This window comes from Panthera uncia, chromosome B4 (genome assembly GCF_023721935.1).
Source record: "Panthera uncia isolate 11264 chromosome B4, Puncia_PCG_1.0, whole genome shotgun sequence".
NCBI classification, from domain to species: Eukaryota; Metazoa; Chordata; class Mammalia; order Carnivora; family Felidae; genus Panthera; species Panthera uncia.
This window is the reverse complement of record NC_064809.1, coordinates 137,829,677-137,853,308: the sequence shown is the minus strand read 5'-3', so window position 1 is coordinate 137,853,308 and position 23,632 is coordinate 137,829,677. Positions and strand designations below refer to the sequence as shown.

Below are 23,632 nucleotides of genomic sequence, written 5' to 3'. Positions count from 1 at the left end.
TCTACCGACTGAGCCAGCCAGGTGCCCCCGCGATAAATACTTTCGACAGCAATCAGTTCAAAAAACAAAAGTGCATAATTTAAAACTGACTTTGTTTCTCAAGAAAGCTGGTGATCAACACCTAGAGCCCAAACATCTGCTGACATCTACGGATCAGCACGAGGGCCACGGGGGCAGCACTGGCGGTAAGAAGCCAGAAGAGACAAACGTGCTGGAGCGCCGGCTTCCACGTGAGGTGGTATTTTAAGAGGACAGTCCCAGAAGCACAATTTAACAGACCGTAGAGACGCATTCATACGCTGTTTGATAAACCACGGCTTCACTTATCAAATAACTGTTTAATACAATTCTGCTAAATTTTGATTCCAAATCTCTTAGACACACGTGAAAAATGGAGCCATGTGTCAGTTGGATAAAAGTTACTTCAAAGCGAAAACAGTGAAGCAAATTCAAGTGACAGTTTGATTTTCTTTCCCCATCAGAATTATGGAATCAAAGTAAAGACTGTGGAAGATCACTCTGTTGAAGGAAAAATTTCTGATGTCACTGTGAATTCAGTTTAGAAATTCAACACTGGAGGTAACGTTATTTGTTTCTATAGTACAATATGAATACAAGTTTTGATAAAACAGTAATAAAGCACCATCACACAAACAAGATCCTGACACGTTAAAAAAGCTACCGGGCAGAAATGTACTTGGAACCGTGGTGTGTAAAGTCACGCTTGCTTCCACACGTGCTGCGGTGTCCAATGAGCTGGGACACAAGCTGTAGCAGTTGAGATTTAGATGCATTCACAGACACATAAAGGCAGCCAAACCATAAAACTTCTATGACAAAACTCATTTTCACAAAACAATCAACACCGCTGGGTCTAGCAGCCCTGGTGTGTCTGCCGCTCCACCATTGAATTTCACAGATGTTTGAACCTTTGCAGATGCTCTTTGCAAATCAACCCAACCTACGATGGTGCTCCTTTTCGTTTTTTAAGTGAGACCTCTAAAGTTCGGTTACGCTTTGTTCAAAATCAGTTGGGAATATTTAATCCAAGTACTGAATAAAATGTGGAACCAAAAATTTTCAGCTTTTGAAGTCTTTTGTAAATTGCAGTTATTGAAAATACAGCTTGAGGCGGCCTGGGTGTCTTAGTCGGTTGAGCATCCGACTCTTGATTTTGGCTGAGGTCATGGTCCTGGGGTTGTGGGATCGAGCCCTGTACTGGGCTCCGCACTGAGCGTGGAGCCTGCTTAAGATTCTCTCCCCCATCCCCCAGCTCGTGTTCTCTTGCAGGAAGGAAGGAAGAGAGAAAGAAAGGAAGAGAGAGAGAAAGAGAGAAAGAAAGAATGAATGGAAGAAAGAAAAAGACAGAAAGAAAGAAAGAAAGAAAAAAAGAAAAAAGGAGATACAGCTTGTAAACAGGAAGACAGTGACACTGATCTGCACCAAAGCAACGGAGGAAATGAAACAATGAGATCCCAGGAGCCTGCATGGCACACGCAGATTAAAGCTGAAGTCTTATGATTGGATTCAACACTATCCCAACTTGTGTCAAAAGAGTCTTCTAGGGGCACCTGGGTGGCTCAGTTGGTTGAGCGTCCCACTTCGGCTCAGGCATGATCTCGTGGTTTGTGGGTTTGGGCCCTGCGTTGGGCTCTGTGCTGACAGCTCAGAGCCTGGAGCCTGCTTCGGATTCTGTGTCTCCCTCTCTCTCTGCCCCTCCCTAGCTCATGCTCTCTCTCTATCAAAAATAAACATTAAAAAAAATTTTTAAAAAAGAGTCTTCTAACAAAGCCCTTTACTTAAAAAAAGAAAAGTTTATTTATTTTGAGACAGAGCAAGCACACGTGGGGGGAAGGGGAAGAGAGAGAGGAAAAGAAATCCCAAGCAGGCTCCTCACTGCAGCACAGAGCCTGAAACGGGGCTTGAACTCACGAACCATGAGATTATGACCTGAGCCAACATCACGAATTGGACACTCAACCGACTGAGCCACCCAGGCACCCCAAAGCCCTTTACTTTTTATCGGGTAAGTGGATATTCTGCGATGGAATGAATGAAATTGGTGAGGCCTATAAATTTACAATATCCAAATTTGGTGTAGCATTCAAAAAAATCATAGAGACAACTTATTTGATAGGTTTTAGTTTATGATAATATTTGAATACCTTTGTACTCATAAAGGCAAACAAGACAAAACAAAAAACCAGTACCTGTGAAAACATCTGGCCTGAGATAGTTATACATTTCAAAAGAAAAAACCCTGGACTTGTGTCTTACATTTAGCAGAACTTGTTCTGAGCTTACTAGTATTTCCTCAATTAAAAACGTTACGGGCTACAGGGAGAGCCAATCAAAGGTTTCAGTTTCACATTCATCAACCATACAATACCACTTTGAAGAAAATTCCAGACCACTGTATAAAAAAATAAAATTAAGACACTGAAAAATACGTATTATTTTTTAGAATACCAGTGACATGGTGTTACAAACACCGAGAAACTAAGATATTATGTACCAAGAATGCAATGACCGAGTAATAAATATTAAGCTGTTTTAATGGACCCAAGTATTTTTTTTCTAAAAAGAATTTCAGGTTTTGCAATTTCCAAATTATGCTACTTTAAAGGTCCACCACTATAGTAAGATCAATCTGTTAATTGATATGCAACTATTTCAAAAATGATTTAATTTTAATTAATTTTAACACCCTTTTCTACAGCTCACCTGTGTACCAATCTTGATCCTAACTTATCTGGTCACCCTGGCTATAGCTCTGGCCACTGGAGAGGAATACAGCCACAGTCACAGCGTGAGGTGGGAGTGTGATCCTAACCTCGCTCCCCTCTCTTCTGCTGACTGGTGGGTGCTGGCTAATCCCAACCAGAAGCCAGAGGGCCAGGCTGGGCAGTCCATACTGGGCAGGCCTAGGGGCAGAGTGGGGTGGTTGCAGAAAGGCATCAGAGACCATGTGGTTCCAAAGGATAAAGAACTCTGGCCAAGGGAGAGGGTGGGTGTCAGAGATCTGTTTCGACCCAGGAAGGAGGGGGGCCAGCGATTGGGTAGAGGTTTTCAGACAGAACATCTGAGGACCTCAGGGACGTTGCAGATGAAGAGCAGTCCCTGTAGAGGCACACTGGTCACTAAAGAGCACCCTGACGCAGGGCACAGCACCCTGTATGACGTGTGTGGCATTGGGTTCTTGGGCCTAGTGAAAGATCTCAGAAGGGATCCAAAGGATTCACTCTTTATCTCACAAGTGGGTCCGTAAATCAGTTTAATGCGAAAGTAAAGAAACAACCTGACTAATGACCCAGGCTGAGAGCTCAGGCCACACTGGTTATGTGGATATGCAGGTGCCATTGGGCTGACCAGTGCTTACCCTGGAAATAAAGAAGAAAGAAGCAGATCCGTCGTACAGACTTTAGACCCCATTAGGCCAGTGATTCCCACCCAGGGCCATCGTGTCCCCCAGGGGCCATGTGGCAGCCGTGTCTGCAGACGTTCTGGAGTGTCATAGCCGGGGGTTGGGATGGCAGTTACTTGCATCTAGTGGGCAGAGGTCAGGGATGCTGCTAAACACATTGCATAAGTCACAGGCCGGTCACCACAACCGAGTGACCAGCCTCAAATGTTACAGGACAGAGCACGACAGAGCCTGCTTTAGGCTGAGTGTTTAACTCCCTTTCTGCCTTGGCCAAAACGGTTAAGGATTCAATGGATATTCATGTGTTAAAACGGCTTGAGCCCTACTACTGATGTTAGGAATTCCTATGAGTAGAAAATAGGGCACCTGGCTGGCTCAATGGGTAAAGAATGTGACTCTTGATCTTGAGGTTGTAAGTTCGAGCCCCATACAGAGGGCAGAGTTTATATTAAAAAAAAGAAAAAGAAAAAGAAAAAGAATTCCCATGAGTGTTATTTTGGGGCCTAGATCTGAAATGTCATCCACAAAACTGGGCTGATGGCCACCACTACCCCTGTAGTCCGAGACTTTGGGGAGCCAGCGATCCTGAGACCCTACCTCCCACCTTCACTGTTCAATATTCACAGGTTCCCACCTCTCCCCAGTGACACCCCTTCCTCAGTCACATCTTGTCATCCTCCTCTGCTCAAGGTACTGTACATAACTGAACTGACTCACCCAGGTTACCTTGGAAGGTTTGGGACATCATCTGTGCTTCACCTGGACCCTCCCCACAGAGCCCTTGGTCTGCTCTGCCCTCAGGGAGGCTGAGCCTTCCCGTGCCCTAGAGGCACCCCAAGCCGGTCCGCCTCCTGTCCCATCACGTCACTCACGCAGTTCTCGCAGAGCAGAGAACACCATACTGTCGACTCCCCCTCCCACCAGAACAGATTCTACGAGCAGTGGGTCGGGAGACGGCCTTCCAACATCTGCTGAATGGCTGCCAAGAAAGAGACAGCATATTCTGACTCTCCCTTAGGGGAACAAAACACCTAGCCCAATTCTTCCTCTTCTTACCTCCAGATCAGACATTCGCATGGCAGCCTGCCTCCTGTTCTCGTAAATAAAGCTGCACCTTTCCACTCGGGCGCTGCTGACCGCTGTGTCCACGCTAGCACCAAGCCAGAGGTGAGGAGCTAGCAGAGAGCACGTGGCCCACAAGCTCCACCACCTGGCCTTACCCAGAAAAGGTCTGCAACCTCTGCTTCGGACTCCCGTTACCTTTTTTCATGTCGTGTTTTCTCTTTCAAGAATGTTCTTCTTGCTGTCTATGGCAGGTCATCAACAATTTGGACTCTCTCAGCTCAAGAAGACGGGAGACTGTGCTGGGAAATCCCTCCACCTATGCCTCAGGTGCCAGTCCTCGTGGTGAACTATTTCTGTACTTTCCAGCAATCGCTGCAGCATGAACCATGTCCCAGTCTGGGAGTGACTTCCTATTGGCATAGTTACAGGGACCTAGGGATTCCCTTTGAGCTGAGCAACTTTGTAGGATCAGTTTTTCCAGAACTGAGAGTTTCTCTGACAGAACAGAAAATTTTAAATCCCAGCCACCTAACAATCTCATTCCAGAAACTCCTAGGGTTATCAATAAAGGTCAGAGTCCCGGCTTTTACATCCGAGGAAAGCAGACAAGCAAGCTGCCTGGTGGGCTGACCTAATTGCCCTCCTGCACTGGGCTCCCTGGCAGCCAAGGTGGGAGAGAATTCCGGCTCTTCTCCACGTCTCTATGTGGGGCTGGCAGGGTGAGCAGCTGGAATTCAGCTCAAGAAGCACCTCCTCCAGGCAGCTTTTCCAATTCCTGCCCAATTCCAAGACGCGTACAGGTCTGTCTCTCCTTGCGAGACAGCAGGTACACAATAAATGGTAGTTGAGTCAAACTCAAAAATGGCATTAACAAATTATTCATTTAGATATAAAAACAAAATTTGAGTTCAGCTAAAAAAAAAAAACCAACCCGACACATACTGGTGGAGAGGTACAAAGTTATCCCCAAGCCCTGTGTGAACCCATTTGAAGTACTGTGAGAACAACAGTCCCCTTATACGTCTGCAACACTGTTGACTTACGGCAGGAACAATACTTCTGTGGAGAGAACAATTACCCGGAAGATTGTGACTCCATTCAACAAATGACACAAAACAAATCACAGCAGTCTATACCACCTACACCACTTGGAGCCGGTGCCTGGTGAAGCCGTTCTAGTCTAAAACCCTCTCAACAAACAAAGCATGCTCAAATTTGACCCTTTCAATATGTACAGCCATCTCAAATCTCAGTCATAAAATTAAAAAAAACCCCACAAAACCTAACCTTGAATTTAAGTAGAAACCCATCTGACGTACCTTCACAAACACTCTCCAGAGAGAAGTACGTGGTCTGACTGATGTAGCCAGCCCCTTCCATCAGCGACGTCACACAGCCAATCAGCACTCGGGGGCTGGAGTCTGACAGCCCTCTGCTGTGGTTTTTGCCGTCATCTTCCCATTTATCGGAGACAGCTTCCACCTGTAAGACAAGCGAACCACTATTCAAACCATGAGAGGACCACGAGAAAAGCAAACTGCAGGCCAGTATCTCTTAGGACGTAAGTATTAAAAATGCTCCATCAAATACCCGCAAACCAAATATGGCAGTGTTTTAAAAGGGTCACACACCACAATCAAGGCGGGTTTATTCAGAATGCAAAGACAGTTCAACATACCAGTCGATATAATACACCTCACACTGGGTAGGCATTTGACAAAACAAAATCCTCTCACGAGAGAACACTCAAACCAGGAACGTAAGACTTCCTCAACATAATAAAGCCCATGTGTGAAAAACCCACAACTAGCATCACACTCAATGATGGTAAGACTAAAAGCTTTCTCCCTAGGATAAGGAACTAGGCAAGGATTTTGCTACCTCTGTTTAAAAAAAGTGTTGAACGATATTTCGTCTTCCAATCCATGAGCACGGAATGTTCTTCCATTTCTTTGTATCTTCTTCCATTTCCTTCATAAGCTTTCTATAGTTTCCAGCGTACAGATCCTTTACATCTTTGGTTAGGTTTATTCCTAGGTATTTTATGATTCTTGGTGCAAATGGGAATGGGATCAGTTTCTTTATTTCTTTCTGTTGCTTCATTATTGGCGTATACCAATGCAACCCAAAGCAATCTACACATTCAATGCAATCCCAATCAAAATTGCACCTGCATTCTTCTCAAAGCTAGAACAAACCATCCTAAAATTTGTATGGAACCACAAAAGACCCCGAACAGCCAAAGTAATTTTGAAGAAGAAAACCAAAGCAGGAGGCATCACAATCCCAGACCTTAGCCTCTACTACAAAGCTGTAATCATCAAGACAGCATGGTATTGGCACAAAAACAGACACATAGACCAATGGAATAGAACAGGGACCCCAGAACTGGACCCACAAATGTATGGCCAACTAATCTTTGACAAAGCAGGAAAGAGTACCCAATGGAAAAAAGACAGTCTCTTTGGCAAATGGTGGGAGAACTGGACAGCAGCATGCAAAAGGATGAAACTGGACCGCTTTCTTACATCATTCACAAAAATAAACTCCAAATGGATGAAAGACCTGAATGTGAGACAGGAAACCATCAAAACCCTAGAGGAGAAAGCAGGAAAAAACCTCTTTGACCTCAGTGCAGCAATTTCTTACTCAACACCTCTCCAAAGGCAAGGGAATTAAAAGCAAAAATGAACTATTGGGACCTCATCAAGATAAAAAGCTTCTGCACTGCAAGGGAAACAGTCAAAAAAACTAAAAGGCAACTGATGGAATGAGAAAAGATATTTGCAAATGGCATATCAGATAAAGGGCTACAAAAATCAGTTGTATCTGTATGCATTTGCAATGATCATTCCAAAAAAGGAAATTAAGAAAACAATTCCGTGGGGCACCTGGGTGGCTCAGTCAGTTAAGTGTCCAACTTTGGCTCAGGTCATGATATCATGGTTTTGAGTTCGAGCCCCGTGTCAGGCTCTGCACTGGCAGCACAGAGCCTGCTTGGGATTCTCTCTTTCCCCGCCTCTCTCTTCACCCCTCCCCCATGCACGTGTGCTCTCTCTCTCTCAAAATAAACTTAAAAAAGAGAAAACAATTCCATTTACAATACCATCAAAAAGAGTAAAACACTTAGAAATAAAGTTGACCAGGGGCACCTGAGTGGCTCAGCTGGTTAAGTGTCTGACTTCGGTTCAGGTCATGATCTCAATTTGTGAGTTCGAGCCCCACGTTGGGCCCTTATGCTGACAGCTCAGAACCTGGAGCCTGCTTCAGATTCTGTGTCTCCCTCTCTCTCTGCCCTTCCCCCCTCACACTCTGTCTCTCTCTCTCTCTCTCAAAAATAAATAAACATTAAGAAAAAAAAAGCAAAGGCAATTAAAAAAAGGATAAATTGGATTTCACCAAAATTTAAAACCTCGGTGTACTGAAGGATACTATCAAGAAATACTGGAAAACTAACCCACAGAATATGAAAAATATTTTGTAAATCACTTATCTGTTAAGAGATTAACATCCAGAATATGTAAATTCTTTTTTTTTTTTTTTTTTTTTTTAGTTTTTTTGTTTTTGTATTTGAAAGAGAGAGAGAGAGCACGTGTGCGTGAGCAGAGGAGGGGCAGAGAGAGAGGGAGACACAGAATCTGAAACAGGCTTCAGGCTCTGAGCTGTCAGCACAGACCCTGATGCGGGGCTTGAACTCACGAATCGTGAGATCAGGACCTGAACCAAAGTCGGACGCTTAACTGACTGAACCACCCAGGAACCCCTGTAAAGAACTTCTCTAACTGAACAAGAAAATAAACAAGACAATTAAAATATGGTTAAAGGACTTAAATAAACATTTCTCGAAAGATGACAGATAAATGGCCAATAAGCATATGAAAAGATGTTCAACATCAATGATTATTAGGGAAAGGTAAGTCAAAACCACAATAAGATACCACTTTGTATCCACTAGGATGGCTACTGTCAAAAGAATGTAAAGTAACCGTAATCCCTGTGCATTACTGGGGGGAATATAAAATGGTGTCTCTACTACAGAAAGTTTAGTTTCCTCAAAAAGCTAAACACAAAATTACCATATGACTCTGCAATTCCACTCCAAGGTATATACCCAAAAGAGAACAAGGACTCTAAGACACCTGTTCACAGCAGCACTATTCAGAATAACCAAAAGGTAGAAACATCCCAAGTGTTCGTCAACAGGTGGGTGTACAGGGGCGCCTGGGTGGCTCAGTCAGTTAGGCGTCCGACTTCGGCTCAGGTCATGATCTCACGGTCTGGGAGTTCGAGCCCCGCTTCGGGCTCTGTGCTGACAGCTCGGAGCCTGGAGCCTGCTTCCGATTCTGTGTCTCCCTCTCTCTCTGCCCCTCCCCTGCTCATGCTCTGTCTCTCTCATAAATAAATATCATAAAATTAAAATACAACAGACGACTGTACAAAGTGTAGTCTATACACACAATGGAATATTATCCAACCATCAAAAGTAATGAAATTCTGATACATGTTACATGGATAAACCTTGAAAATATTATGCAAAGTTTGATAATGCAAACACAAAGGGGCAACAATCACATGCTTCCACTTAGATACTAGAAGTGTCAAATTCAGAGACAGGAAGTAGAATAGCAAATTCTTGTTTTAGGGATGATGAAAAAGGTGTGAAAATAGTGGTAATGGGTGCACAACATGAATGTTCTTAATGTCACTGGACTGTACACCTAAAGATGATTAAAATGGTAAATGTATGTATATTTTGCCACAATAAAACCTACATAAAAATATGCAAAGAAATTGCACATCCTTCATGAAATCAGTCAATACTACCTAACATTGGTAAATCAAGCAAAGGTGTGAGCATATTGTTCAAGTGAATCAGGAATCTACTGATGAGCTAAGAACAGAAACCAAGAAAAGACATTTCCCCAGAGAAGACATCCGGATGGCCAACAGACACTTGAAAAGATGCTCAACATCACTCATCGTCAGGGAAATACAAATCAAAACCATGAGATACCACCTCACACCTACCAGAATGGCTAAAATCAACAGCACAAGAAACAAAAGGTGTTGGCGAGGCTGTGGAGAAATGGGAACCCTTGTTGCATTGTTGGTCGGAATGGAAACTGGTGCAGCCACCGTAGAAGACAGTGTGAAGGTTCCTCGAAAAGTTAAAAACAGAATTACCCTATGATCCAGGAATCACACTACTGGGTATTTACCCCCAAAACACAAATACCCTAATTTAAAGGGATACACGCATCCCCCAGCTTTATAGCAGCATTAGCTACAAGAGCCAAAACATGGAAGGAGCTCAAGTGTCCACCGACCGATGAACACGTAAAGAAGATGTAGTAAATATATACAGCGAAAATTTACTCAGCCATTAAAAAATGAAATCTTGGGGGCGCCTGGGTGGCGCAGTCGGTTAAGCGTCCGACTTCAGCCAGGTCACGATCTCGCGGTCCGTGAGTTCGAGCCCCGCGTCAGGCTCTGGGCTGATGGCTCGGAGCCTGGAGCCTGTTTCTGATTCTGTGTCTCCCTCTCTCTCTGCCCCTCCCCCCTTCATGCTCTGTCTCTTTCTTTCCCAAAAAAAAAAAAAAAAAAAACGTTGAAAAAAAAAATGAAATCTTGTCATTCGCAACAACATGGGTAAAGATACGGCATAACGGTAAATAAAAGAAGTCACCTAGGAAAAGACATACAATATGATTTCACTCATATGCAGAATTTAAAACACAAAACAAATGAGCTAAGGGGGAAAAAAGGAGAGACAAACCAAAATAGAAGACTCATAACTATACCAAAAAAACTGATGGTTACCAGGGGGGAGGGGGGGGGGGGGAGATAGGTGAAATTGGTGATGGGAATTAAAGTTTAAAAAATTAAATAAAAATGAAAATGACACTTGAATCCTAGTAGTGTCTCTGCTAAAGGTACAGCAAGCCAAGGATGGGGAGTGGGAGAAATGAAGACTGGACAGGCTGATGAGGTGAGATCATGCCTGAAAAAGAAGCTATGCAGAAAATTCTGCCCAGAGAAAAAGTTCCTGTTTTAAAAGCTTATGGCAGATTGTGGCAACAGTTGCAAAACTCTCTGAATCTATTAAAACACCGAATTGTACACTTTAAATGGGTGAACTGTACAATATTAATTACATCTCAATAAAACTCTTACCAAAAAGAAAACTCTAATTTCCCCATATAGAAACTTTAATTTAAAAAAGCTGAACCCAACAAAAAAGGGATAAAGAACATAAAAATAACTCATGGGAAAAATGTAAAAAATTAATCTGCTTTAAGGCTTAAATTCAAGTTAAATTTATGAGGTCACTTTTCACTTATTATTAGAGTGGCAAAGATTTCAGAGACTGATAATATACACATCCTTGACAACTCTGAATAACAAGCAGTCTCTCATTCTGCTCCTGTGAGTATAAATTAATTTGTATATTACTGGATGATAATCTGATAACCACTGAAATGTTGGGTGTGTATATCCTTTGACTTAACAATTCCACTTCTAAACATTATAGCACAAAAATACCATTTTTAAATGGAAAAAAATGAACAAAAGAATCCACTTATATTTGCTAACTGGATAACAAAGGGTCTACTCTTTCCACCATCGTGGAGCCTGTGCAGGTCTGCTGGGAACAGGACTCTGAAAGTGACAAATACGTCTGGAAAGCTGTGGTCCAAAGTCATTTTTGCTGGCTGCAGCTTGGTCTCTGGAACCAGAGAGAGCACTTCTTAAAAAGCTCTTCTTAAAAGTGAAGGTGTTTATGCTCCAGATGAAACTGATTTCTACTTAGGCAAGAGATATGCTTACATGTACAAGGCAAAGAACAATACAGTGACTCCTGGTGGCAAATCAAACAAAACCAGATAGAGTAATCTGGTGAAAAGTTATGCTCATGCTCATGGAATCCGCGGCATGGTTCTTGCCAAATTCTGAAGCAACCTTCCTGTAAAGCCACTGGGCACAGAATCCATGGGATGCTGTACCCCTTGAGAATTTAAAATAACTGGAAAGTAAATAAATACAGGTGTAGATTTGTTCTCTTGTATTTAGAAAAAGGGGTCCAATGATTCTTTTTTTAAAAAAATTTTATTTTTAAGTAATCTCTACACCCAATGTAGGACATTTTCAAACCCACAACTCTGAGATCAAGAGTTGCACTCTCAGGGACTTCAACACCCCACTTACTGCAATGTATAGATCATCTAAACAGAAAATCAACAATGAAACAATGACTTTAAATGATACACTGACCAGATGGACTTAACAGATATATTTAGAACATTTCATCCTAAAGCAGCAGAATACACATTCTTCTCCAGTGCACATGGAACGTTCTCCAAAATAGATCACATACTGGGACACAAATCAGCCCTCAACAAGTACAAAAAGATCAAAATCATACCATGCATATTTTCAGACCACAATGCTATGAAACTCAAAATCAACCACAAGAAAAAATGTAGAAAGATAAATACTTGGAGACTAAAGACCATCCTGCTAAAGAATGAATGGGCTAACCAAAAAGTTAAAGAGGAAATTAAAAAGTACATAGAAACCAATGAAAACGATAACACCACAGCCCCAAACCTCCAGGATGCAGCAAAGGTGGTCATATGAGGGAAGTATATAGCAATCCAGGCCTTCCTAAGGAAGGTAGGTCAGATACACAACCTAACCTTAAGTCTTAAAGAGCTGGAAAAAGGGGTGCCTGGGTAGCTCAGCCAGTTAAGCGTCCGACTTTGGCTCAGGTCATGATCTCACAGTTAGTGAGTTCGAGCCCCACATCAGGCTCTGTGCTGACAGCTTAGAGCCTGGAGCCTGCTTCGGACTCTGTGTCTCCCTCTCTCTCTGCTACTCCTCTGCTCATGCTCTGTGTCTCTCTCTCTCCTCCAAAAATAAATAAAAAATAAAAAACACATTAAAAAAAAAAGAGCTGGAAAAAGAACAGCAAATAAAACCCCAAACCAGCAGAAGACAGGAAATAATAAAGGTCAGAGCAGAAATCAATGCTATCTAAACCAAAAAAAAACCCAAAACAACAACAAAACAAAACAACAAAACCAGTAGAACAGATCAACGAAACCAGAAGCTGGTTCTTTGAAAGAATCAACAAAATTGATAAACCACTAGCCAGTTTGATCAGAAAGGAAAAGGACCCAAATAAATAAAATCAAGAACGAAAGAGAAGAGATCACATCAACATGGCAGAAATACAAAGTAAGAGAATATTACGAAGAATTTTATGCCAACAAAATAGGCAATCTGGAAGAAATGGACAAATTCCTAGAAACATATAAACCACTGAAACAGGAAGAAATAGAAAATTTGAACAGACCCACAACCAGTAAAGAAATTGAATTAGTAATAAAAAATGTCCCAAAAAACAAGGGTCCAGGGCCAGATGCCTTTCCAGGGGAATTCTACCAAACATTTAAAGAAGAGTTAACACCTATTCTCTTGAAGCTGTTGCAAGAAACAGAAACGGAAGGAAAACTTTCAAACTCTTTCTATGAAGCCAGCATTACCTTGATTCCCTAAAAGGACACCTAAAAAAGGAGAACCATAGACCAATTTCCCTGATGACCATGGATGCAAAAATCCTCAACAAAATACTAGCCAACTGGATCAAATAATACATTAAAAAAAATTATTCACTAGGATCAAGTGGGATTTATACCTGGGATGCAGGGCTGGTTCATCACATCAATAAAAGAAAGGACAAGAACCACATGATACTCTCAACAGATGCAGAGAAAGCATTCGACAAAATACAGCATCCTTTCTTGGTAAAAACCCTCAAGAAAGTAAGAACAGAAGGATCATACCTCAAGATCATAAAAGCCATATATGAAAGACCCACCGCTAATATCCTCAATGGAGAAAAACTGAGAGCTTTCCCCCTAAGGTCAGGAACAAGACAGGGATGTCTACTCTCGCCACTGTTATTCAACATAGTATTGGAAGCCTTAGCCTCAGCAATCAGACAACACAAAGAAATAAAAGGCATCCAAATTGGCCAGGAGGGGGTCAGACTTTCACTCTTCACAGATGACATAATACTCTATATGGAAAACCCAAAAAATTCCACCAATAAACTGCTAGAAGTAATCAACGAATTCAGCAAAGTCACAAAATATAAAATCAATGCACAAAAAATCAGTTGCATTCCTATACACCAATAATGAAGCAATAGAAAGACAAATCAAGGAACTGATCCCATTTATAATTGTACTAAAACCCATAAAATATCTAAGAATAAATCCAACCAAAGAAGTGAAAAATCTACACACTGAAAACTATAGAAAACTTATGAAAGAAATTGAAAAAGACACAAAAAATGGAAAAATATTCCAAGCTCCTGCATAGGAAGAACAAATATAATTAAAATGTCAATACTACCCGAAACAATCTACATATCAAAATAACACATTCCTCACAGAACTAGAACAAACAATCCTAAATTTGTATGGAACCACAAAAGACCCCAATTAGCCAAAGCAATCTTGAAAAAGAAAACCAAAGCAGGAGGCATCACAATCCCAGACTTCAAGCTATACTACAAAGCTGTAATCATCAAGACAGTATGGTACTGGCAAAAAAACAGATACTCAGATCAATGGAACAGAATAGAGAACCCAGAAATGGACCCAGAAACATGTGACCACCTAATCTTCGACAAAGCAGGAAAGAATATCCAATGAAATAAAGACAGTCTCTTCAGCAAATAGTGCTGGGAAAACAGGACAGTGGCAGGCAGAAAAATAAACCTGGACCACTTTCTTACACCAGACACAAAAATAAACTCAAAATGGATGAAAGACCTCAATGTAAGACAGAAAGCCATCAAAATCCTCAAGGAGAAAGCGGGCAAAAACCTCTTTGATGTTGACCGCAGCAACTTCTTACTCAACATGTCTCCACAGGCAAGGGAAACAAAAGCAAAAATGAACTATTGGGACCTCATCAAGATAAAAAGCTTCTGCACAGAGAAGGAAACAATCAGCAAAACTAAAAGGCAACCACTGGAATGGGAGAAGATGTGTGCAATGACATATCAGATAAAGGGTTAGTATCCAAAATCTATAAAGAACTTATCAAACCCAACACCCAAAAAACAACTAATCCAGTGATGAAATGGGCAAAAGACATAGACACTTCTCCAAAGACATCCAGATGGCCAACCGACTCATGAAAAAAATGCTCAACATCACTCATCATCAGGGAAAGACAAATCAAAACCACAGTGAGATACCACCTCACACCTCAGAATGGCTAACATGAACAACTCAGGCAACAACAGATGTCCGGGAGGATGCGGAGAAAGAGATATCTTTTGCGCTGCTGGTGGGAATGCAAACTGGTGCAGCCACTTTGGAAAACAGCATGGAGGTTCTCAAAAAATTAAAAATAGAACTACCCTATGACCCAGCAATTACACTACTAGGTATTTACCAAAGGTATTTACCAAACGGATGCTGTTTTGAAGGGGCAGATGCACCCCAATGTTTATAGCACCACTATCGACAATAGCCAAAGTGTGGAAAGAGCCCAAATGTCCATTGATGGGTGAATGGATAAAGAAGATGTGGTATATATATACAATGGAGCATTGGCAATAAAAAAGAACGAAATCTTGCCATTTGTAACTACAAGGATGGAACCAGAGGATATTATGCTAAGCGAAATTAGTCAGAGGAAGACAAATATCATGTGACTTCACTCGTATGAAGACTTTAAGATACAAAACAGATGAACATAAGGGAAGGGAAGCAAAAATATAAAAACAAAACATAAGAGACTCAAATACAGAGAACAAACAGAGGTTGCTGGAGGGGTTGTGGGGGGGTGGGCTAAATAGGTAAGGGGCTTAAGGAATCTACTCCTGAAATCACGTGCTAACTTGGATGTACATTATAAAAAATATGTAAATTATAGAAAGTAACAACAACAACAACAAAAAGAGTTGCACTCTCCACTGACCGAGCCAGCCAGGCACCCTAATGATTAACATTTTTAACAAATTTTTAAAAGACTATAAGAAATACTCATGTTGCTGGGGCGCCTGGGTGGCTCAGTCGGTTGGGCGTCTGACTTCGGCTCAGGTCACAATCTCACGGTTTGTGGGATTGAGCCCTGAATCTGGCTCTGCACTAATAATGGTGCAGAGCCCACCTGGGATTCATTCTCTCTTTCTTTCTGCCCCTCCCTCACTTGTGCATGCGCGTGCACGCTCTCTCAAAATAAATAAGCATTAAAAAAAGAAATAGAAATGTTAAGTGTTCTTTTCCACAGCATAAAATTACCAACGAGCTTTACTTCCTAAATTACAAATTTCTGTAGTCTGAAAAACATATGATGACCACCATTGGTTTTTTAAGGCAGAAATCATTATAAAAACAAAAGCAGCCCCAAGAAGGTACATTCCACTCCCTGTCTCTCCCATGTTGTAAGAGGTTAACTAAACAGAAGGATGGATGGGCACCTGGGTGGCTCAGTTGATTAAGCATCTGACTTTGGCTCAGGTCATGATTGTTCGCGGGTTAGAGCCCTGTGTCAGGCTCTGTGTGGAAGCTCAGAGCTGAAGCCTGCTTCGGAATCTGTCTCCCTCTCTCTGCCCCTCCCCCCTTGTGCTCTGTCTCTGTCTCAAAAATAAATAAACATGAAAAATTTTTTTAATTAAAAAAAAAAAAAAGGATGGAAACATAAAGCCCCATGGTGAAGAGAGACTTCACAAACAACTCAGGCCTTACCCTAATTGCTTTCAGTCCACTCGACACTTTATCTTCTTGCACAAGTGCAATAACTTCCTGTCCAACATTCAGAAGCACTTTGCTAGTCACAGCCTCACTGGAGAAGTAGATCAAATCATCAATCATGCCATAATCGCCGCAGTACCTTGTCACGACACCCTGGACGGTTTTCAGCTTGGCGTCACCTGAGATGCATAAACAAAGACGTTACAAGGCCCATGAGTAAAGCAAGCCCACCCTATAATTAAGCCCCACCAGAGAAAGGTGGAGGACAGGCGCATCCAGGAAGTTTGGAACCCTCTGCAGGGGGGGGGGGGGGGGGGGGGGAGGCTTCAGAAAGCAGGGTTTTCGAGGCCGACTGCCCAGGTTCCTCTGAGGGGTGTCACAGGCAGCAGACTCAGTGGGGGGAGCTCAGACTCGAGAGCCACGCCACCGGGGTTTCCCAGCTCTCCTGCTGCCACTTTATCTCTGGGCTAGGTCCTTCCCCGTTAACCGTGCTGGGCCTCTTCCCAATTGTAAAGTGGAGGCAGTTACAGTCTCCACCCAAGACAGCTGTCTGGGTGGCGGCGGCGAGCGGTCCAGTGCACAGATTTCTGAGCGGCCGGCCCAGGTTATAAAGCACCACTGTCCTACGCTGGCGTCTGGAGAGCCATCGCCCCGTGCTGGGATTACCACCCTCCCGCCTCTCCAATCCCGCCGGCAACGGCGTCAGCAGATTCTGTGTCCCCTCCCCAAACGAGGTGCTCCAGGAGATTCCGGGCTTGGGGTGAAGTCTGGCCCAGAGACAGGGCACGCGCCCGTGCACGCGGCGCGCCTCCCCACCACCGCCAGCAAGCCCGGCGCGGGAGCTCCAGTCGAGGTTCCCAGCCCGGATTTAACCGGCAGGCCCCGGGCTGATTGAAGGGACTGGCTCCAGGTTATAGACGGCGATGCGGGCGTCAGCAGGTCTGCGTACATACGGCTCGCAGCGCGCTGCCCTCAACTCCTAACGCGCCGGCTGCGGCTTCGGGCCCTTCTCAGGAGGACGTCACGTCTTCAGAGGCCAAAGAGAGCGACTGCACAATCAGCACCCTGGGTCCAGTCAGCTCAAGGTCACCAGGCACCAGAGTCCCAACACAGTCCAGACCGGACCAAGAGAGCCTCAAAGGCCTTCTCGAGAGGAAAGGCAGGGCAACACAGGACCGCGAAAGGACAACTGCGACAGCTCAGGCGGAACTGCGAAAGGACAACCTGGGACAGCTCGGGCTGCCCTTTGCAGAGCTTTCCAAACACGCAACCGCAAGTGGCAGCGACGACAGAAACGAGAAAGCCCGCCGCGCTTAACACTTCAAAGCGGAAACAAGAAGGACCCGGAGGCGGCGCAAACCCAAAGGAAGACCAACGCCCTAAATCATAGTCCACACGAGGCCTTGCTCAGCTACGGCCACACCTTCGCTTTGACCTCAAAGAGCGAACGATAGGCGGCAGCATCTCTCAGAGCGCGCTCACGATGCACAGCGGCTCGCGGCCGGAAACTCCATCAGGGACCCCGGGACCACGACCTCACGACCTCCGGCTCCCGTCCCCCTCCTCCCACTTCCGAACAGCCCTGCATTCTGTTTGGCCTCAGGCTCCGGCAGCTCGAGCAACACCCCGGGGCACCCGGGTAGAGCCCCGGGCCCTACCCCCAGGCACCTTCCGCGAGCTCGGGCCCCGGCTGCCCGGCCTCCTCCCCCTCGGAGCCGTCCGCCCTCCTCCAGAAGAACGCCACCAGCTTGGCCGCGAGGCGCAGCATGGCCCTGCCACCTCTGTAGGTGTCCTCACGCGGGCAAGCGGTCCGCTGCCCAGGACCAATGGACTTGTCGCGCCTGCGCCTGCGCACCCGCTCTCTCACCCCCCCCCCCCCCCCGCTTTGAGACTTCGACCAATGGGCTCTCTCCGCCCGCGCCTGCGCAGGCGCCCGCCGTCTCGGCCAATGGGGTTGCTGCATGCGCCACGACCGTTAGTAGTCGGTGGTTGGCCGTTGGCGACCGTTGACACGCGGCTCAGCCAGGCGAGGTGCCAGGTGGGCGAGAGCGCCACGCGCTGTCGTGCGGTGGGCGGGGCCTCTTGCGTGCGCGCGGCGTACATGTCCGTCAGCCTCCCTTCAGCGCGCACCTCTCCGCCGCGAGGAGGTTCTGTTTCTGACCTTCCAGAGTCTGTCGTGTGCCGCCGGTGGAGTTTTCTCGAATGCTGGTGGCCGCGCCCTTCTCCAGTCTGGGGCTGCTGGTAGGAGCCGGCGTCCCTGACTCTGCCGCGCCGGCCGCCCCCTGCGCCTCCGGGCCAGAGGTTCCCCGACTTCATCCGTCTCTTCAGAAAGCGTGCGTCTCGGTGTCGGTGCGAACTGTTATTATTTCCTGCCTTTTGTCTTTTTTCCCATTTAATTTGTGTTTTTCTAACTTTTTGAGGTGACACGGAGTTCTGGAACTTTCTTTCGCTCAAACCTAGGCATTTCGGGCCGTAAGCGTGTCTCAGCTCGAATTCGGCCGCATCCTCCAGAATGTGACCCGTAGTTTTGTTTGGCTTCTCGCTGCCTTTGTGGGTGTTGCTTCGAGTCCTGGGGCTTACTTGTCTGCAGGAGCAGTGGTTGCCTTCCGGGTGTTGCCGGCCTTGGTGCCGGGGTCGGGGAACCGGGGCACTGGCGGCTCGGGACGGCCCTCGTGGTTCCGCCCGAGCGCGGTGTGAGCGGGGTTCCTCGTCCGGGCGGTGAGGACCCCGCGCCCGGAGCCTGAAGGAAGCCCTGCCGAGTCCTGGCCGTGCGCTCGGCGCTGGGGACACCCATGAGCACGGAAGGGCGCCAGGGCCCCCCGCGGGTGCGCGGGGTGTGCACCGCATGCTGCCTGCCGGGGGGCGCCACGGACGGGCTTCTAGAGCGAGGGTGACGCGCAGCAGGAGTTTCCGCTTCCTAGGACTGTTCCCCGTGTGTCCGCCAGCCTGGATTCGGGACTCTCCACCCCAGCTTTTCAGTGCGACCACCTGGATGCCCAGCAGAGCCTTCGGTCTCATGGCGACAAGGACGCTGCGGACCCTCCCTCCGCACCTGCTTCTCCCAGTCTTGTGCACATCAGGTGGGACAGCTGCACCTGCCCTGCTCAGACTGAAGCCTTCCGCCCCCCTAAACTACTGACCCTCTCGCCCCACGTCTTGCTGACTGCAGATCGTGTTGGCTTTTCAAGCTCTCCCCAAAACCTGGCCACTCCTCGAAACCGCCTCTGTGCCCCACCTCAGTCCCGGCCAGCACCTGCTCTCTTGTGGCCTGTTGTCCACCCAGCAGCCGCTTGCTCCTCCACGCAGAACCTTCCGGCACGTCCATCTCAGAGTCCAAGCCAAGGTTGTCTCCATGCCCACAGGTGCCTCCTATCTGGATGCTTCACCTCATATGATTGCTTTGTCCATCGTCCTCCAGCCTGGTCACCTCAGGACCTTTGCATCCGTGGCACCCTTGCTCCAGCTCTCTGCGAGACTCCCCTCTTTGCCTTCTGCATGTCTTTGCTCAGATGCCTCCTCAGTGAGGCCTGCCCTGACTCCCCCAAGCAGCAACCCCCATTCCTTCCCTCCCCCGCCATAAAGCACACTACTTATCTTGTGTGCTTCTGTCCGGCCATTAGAATGTAAACTCCAGGCGGGAGGGACTGTGGACTGCTCTGTTCCTTCTGTAAGCATTCATTGAAGGACAAGGGAAACGTTGAAACATGAGTAGGATCTGAGGAGGCAGGAAAAGGAGGAAAGACGTTTTAGGAACAGTAGTGTATGTGAAGATACCGTGGAAACACAGGATTTGTTCTGAACGTTGGTATTGCCAATGGAAACGAAGCATTTCTCAAGTGACTAGGACTCCAGGGCCTTGAGGAGTTTGCTCCACAATTTCTGATTCAAGGCAGCTTGCATTTCTTAGGAGTAGAACAACCTTGGAAAGGCACAGAAATGGTGAAATTTGCTTGACGTTTTCTTCAAACAAGAAGAAACACCAAGGGTTCAATCTCACCGCACCAATTCCTACTAATTCAGTTATCATTTAAAAGGGAGTCCGTAAAGAAGTTTGGGAGGTTTTTCAATCGGTTCAAAATCCCTTCTTAACTTCCCGGGTTATAGTTTGTGAAAACTCTATTCTTTGCTTGGTGGAAAAGCTAAGACAACAGAGCATCCCATTATTCAAAACCAATGCCTTTGCTCAAGCTTTATGTGGATTTGCAGTTTGAGGAGCTGGTTTTTCAGAATGCTTTGATTCGAGCTACTTTATGGCTCCCATGTCAACAAAGAAACTGTCGCTGTAACTGTCAGGGCGCCAGTGTCTCTGGGCGAAGCATACTCTCGTCCTTTTTCTTCAGCAGAAATAAAAGGCACAGCAGGACTGCTAGGGCTGCCCACGGGAACCAATGAGTCAGAATTCCAAGCAGTTCAAGGGCCACGCCAGCCATGTTAAACGTGCAAATGTGCATGTGACCTCGTGAAGAAGGTCTTCCTCTATGATCTCAGAGCATCGATGGAAGAAAGCTGCTTTGAAGGGTGTATGACAAGGTGTTTGGATAGTAAGGTGTTTCAGAAACGGACACCCAGCACTCCACCCTGCCCGGACTGGGTGCTTCTGGTTGTGCTACTCTTAGGTACACTTCTTTCCTGTGAGATGCCTGCCATGGCACCTGTGTGTGACCCAGCTGCCATCAGTGGAACTGAGGGACCCCTTAATTTTTGGCAGAGTTGAGACGGCACGGAGCAGTGCTCTGAGCCAGCAGTTACACAACCACCGCGGAACTTTCCAGGGTCACTCTCTTCATCTCATTGAAATTCAGGAAGCGGCACTCCTTCCCCTGGCTTAAGTGCAGTTTTGCTGGGCTTTTGTTCCATTTGTGAATAGTTCTTGCTGGAAGCCCTGGGCAGGATGACTTGGTAAAGGCCCCTCACCCAGAGACCAGCACTCCCAACACCAGAAACCACCGGAGGTAAGCGTACCCACGTTAAATCGCTAAGTGTGTGTGTGTATTTTGTGATCTCACCTTGAGCAACTTAATGTTCTTTGATAACCAGCACGTCATGGAACTCATAAGTGAAGCTGCTAATGAGCGTGAAGCTTGAAATGTTCTGGAGAGCCCGGAACAGTGAGGCACTTAAAATCTAAAATTCCACCCTGAATCCAGACCGTTCAGGGTTGTTTTACTGGGAAAGTGATTTTACTTACTTATAGACTTTGGTGCTAATTTTTTCTTCAAACTTGTAGCATCTTGGTATGGGTGGTGTTTCTTTTGCTGGAAACAACGTGCTTTAATTAGAGTTGTTTATTCAGTTGTTGAAAATAAATGATAATTTTGTTACTGGTAAATAAGCGGCAGCAGAGGTGACTCCAGAGCTCCAAGTGCATCTGTTGTGTGGCTTCTGTCCCCTGAGCACCATGGCACGGGATGAGCAGTGCAGGGAGGAGCTCAGTTATGACCGGATGCCCACCCTGGATCGGGGAAGGCCGGAGGCCAGGAGCTACACCTCAGACGCCAAGCCCAACGACCTTCAGCTGTCGACAAGGCTGCCTCCATGCTTCAGTCACAAGACATGGGTTCTCTCTGTGTTGATGGGGGTGAGTAGCTCTTCACCATCCACCACGAGGTGTCTTCTGCTTTGGGTGCCATGGTCTGGAGTTGCCCTGCAAAGATGGGAGGAGGGGCTGTGCTCTTAGGGCAGACCTCTGGCAGACTGAACAGTGGGTCAGTGTCCCAGGATGGGAAGTCAGGGCCATGGAGCAGGAGAAAGCCCAGGGGCTGGAGGGACAGGGTCAGCAGAGAGCTGGGGGCAGACCTGGTGTCAGGACATTTGCCTTCAGACATGCTTGGGTGTCCACTTGACCACTGAAGGGGTCATTTCAGCCTGAGTGCAGGCTTGCCTGGGGTTGGACCATTGGATGCACCTCTCTTTAGGCAGGACCCCAGGTCTCCTGTGCGACCCAGGCTGAGAGCCAAGATCCTGGTGGGGACCTCGCCCCTCACTGGGCTTCCCCAGGCCAGCCTGCAGCACCCCCAGTGGTCCTGCCCACCCTCTCCCTGAGCTGTGACCCTGTCCTACTGAGACTGGAACCCCCATCTGCCTGGGGTGCAGAGGAAGTTCCTCGTCCCTGTTCCTGGGGCTGACATCACACAGCTGCTCAGCCTCCTCGCAGTCCCTGGGCTCTGGACTCTGTGCGCTGCCCACAGCTGCCTGTAGCCAGGGTACTTAATCTTGCTCCTCTTCTCCTCACTTAGGTGTGTCCCATGGTCTCCTTGGCTCCCCAGGCCCTTGTGTCCCAGTGCTCCCGTCACAGTGGGGCATTCATGACTTCCCCCCAGTCCAGACCCTTTGTCTGAGTCGTTTAACACTGACCCCTGCCCCACAGCCTCAGCCTCTGTAGTGAGTTTCTATCTCTCAGACGTGACCTGAGGCCTGGGTGTCTCTTGGGCCTGCAGCCCCTGACTTGAGCATTTTCCAGCTGTCCACTTGGATTAGCTTTGCAGAGAGCATGGGGTGGGGCTGTTTGCCAGCCCCCGAGGCTGGCCCTGAGTGTGGGGGGGTTATCCTAAACCCCCTGAAATTGTACGTATTGGGGTAAGGGTGTGTTCTGGGGAGAAGTGCCGTTTTTTGCTTTAAATTTCAACAGAGACCTCTCCCTCTCTCCCCCAAATAAATGTTGAGGCCCTTAGTCTGGTGCTGGAGGGAAGAGTGGGCCATGGCCATTCTTCAGGGAGGAGTCAGGTCTGGCGGAAGCCAGGCATCAAAGTTGGCATTGTACAAACTGTTGAGTTTGACCCAGGAGGCAGTCAGAAGACTAGTTGTTTCACTGTCTGATTTTCCAATGTGCCTGTGTTATAACCTGAATTGTGCTGCTATTTTGCAGAGCTGTCTGCTTGTGACTTCGGGGTTTTCGCTTTATCTGGGAAATGTGTTTCCTTCCGAAATGGATTACTTACGTTGTGCTGCAGGATCGGTAAGCATCGTTCCTCAGTTGCATCTTTTAGTACCGAAATATGAGGTTCTGAGTTTCTTTGCTCCAAAATTTACTAGTTGGCTGTCCCTTACTCCTCATTAAGAATGTCCTCATCTGGGGCACCTGGGTGGCTCAGTTGGTTAAGCATCTGACTTCGGCTCAGGTCATGATCTCACACTCCATGAGCTCGAGCCCAGTGTCGGGCTCTGTGCTGACGGCTCAGAGCCTGGAGCCTGCTTTGAAGTCTGTGTCTCCCTCTCTCTCTGCCCCTCCCCTGCTCATGCTCTGTCTTTCTCTGTCTCAAAAATAAATAAAAACGTTTAAAAAATTAAAAAAAAAAGTCCTTATCTGACTTTAGTTTTTTTTTTTTTTTTAATTTTTTTTTCAACGTTTTTTATTTATTTTTGGGAC

At 46.3% G+C, this 23,632-nt stretch overlaps 2 protein-coding genes across 7 annotated transcripts in view; one reads left to right on the top strand and one right to left on the bottom strand.

Annotated features, from left to right (window-relative positions):
• MOV10L1 (Mov10 like RISC complex RNA helicase 1) overlaps window positions 1-18,108 on the bottom strand; it is a 73,048-nt gene extending 54,940 nt beyond the window's left edge. For 2 of the 3 annotated variants that reach the window (XM_049626547.1, XM_049626548.1), the window contains exons 1-3: window positions 17,935-18,105; window positions 16,261-16,445; window positions 5,809-5,971 (exon numbers count right to left, since the gene is read on the bottom strand). In XM_049626547.1, the coding sequence (XP_049482504.1) occupies window positions 5,809-5,971; window positions 16,261-16,445; window positions 17,935-18,034 (448 nt within the window). In that variant the 5' untranslated portion in view covers window positions 18,035-18,105. Of the gene's footprint in view, window positions 1-5,808; window positions 5,972-16,260; window positions 16,446-17,934 lie in introns of all 3 variants that reach the window. The other variant, XM_049626549.1, reaches the window with a different exon arrangement.
• Window positions 18,109-18,323: 215 nt separating this feature from the next.
• Window positions 18,324-23,632, top strand: part of MLC1 (modulator of VRAC current 1) — a 26,947-nt gene continuing 21,638 nt past the window's right edge. Inside the window, exons 1-3 of one of the 4 annotated variants that reach the window (XM_049626573.1) lie at window positions 18,324-21,218; window positions 21,600-21,844; window positions 23,132-23,221. In XM_049626573.1, coding sequence (XP_049482530.1) covers window positions 21,665-21,844; window positions 23,132-23,221 — 270 coding nt within the window. In that variant the 5' untranslated portion in view covers window positions 18,324-21,218; window positions 21,600-21,664. Of the gene's footprint in view, window positions 21,219-21,599; window positions 21,845-22,657; window positions 22,831-23,131; window positions 23,222-23,632 lie in introns of those variants that run through there. The other 3 variants (XM_049626572.1, XM_049626571.1, XM_049626574.1) reach the window with 3 other exon arrangements.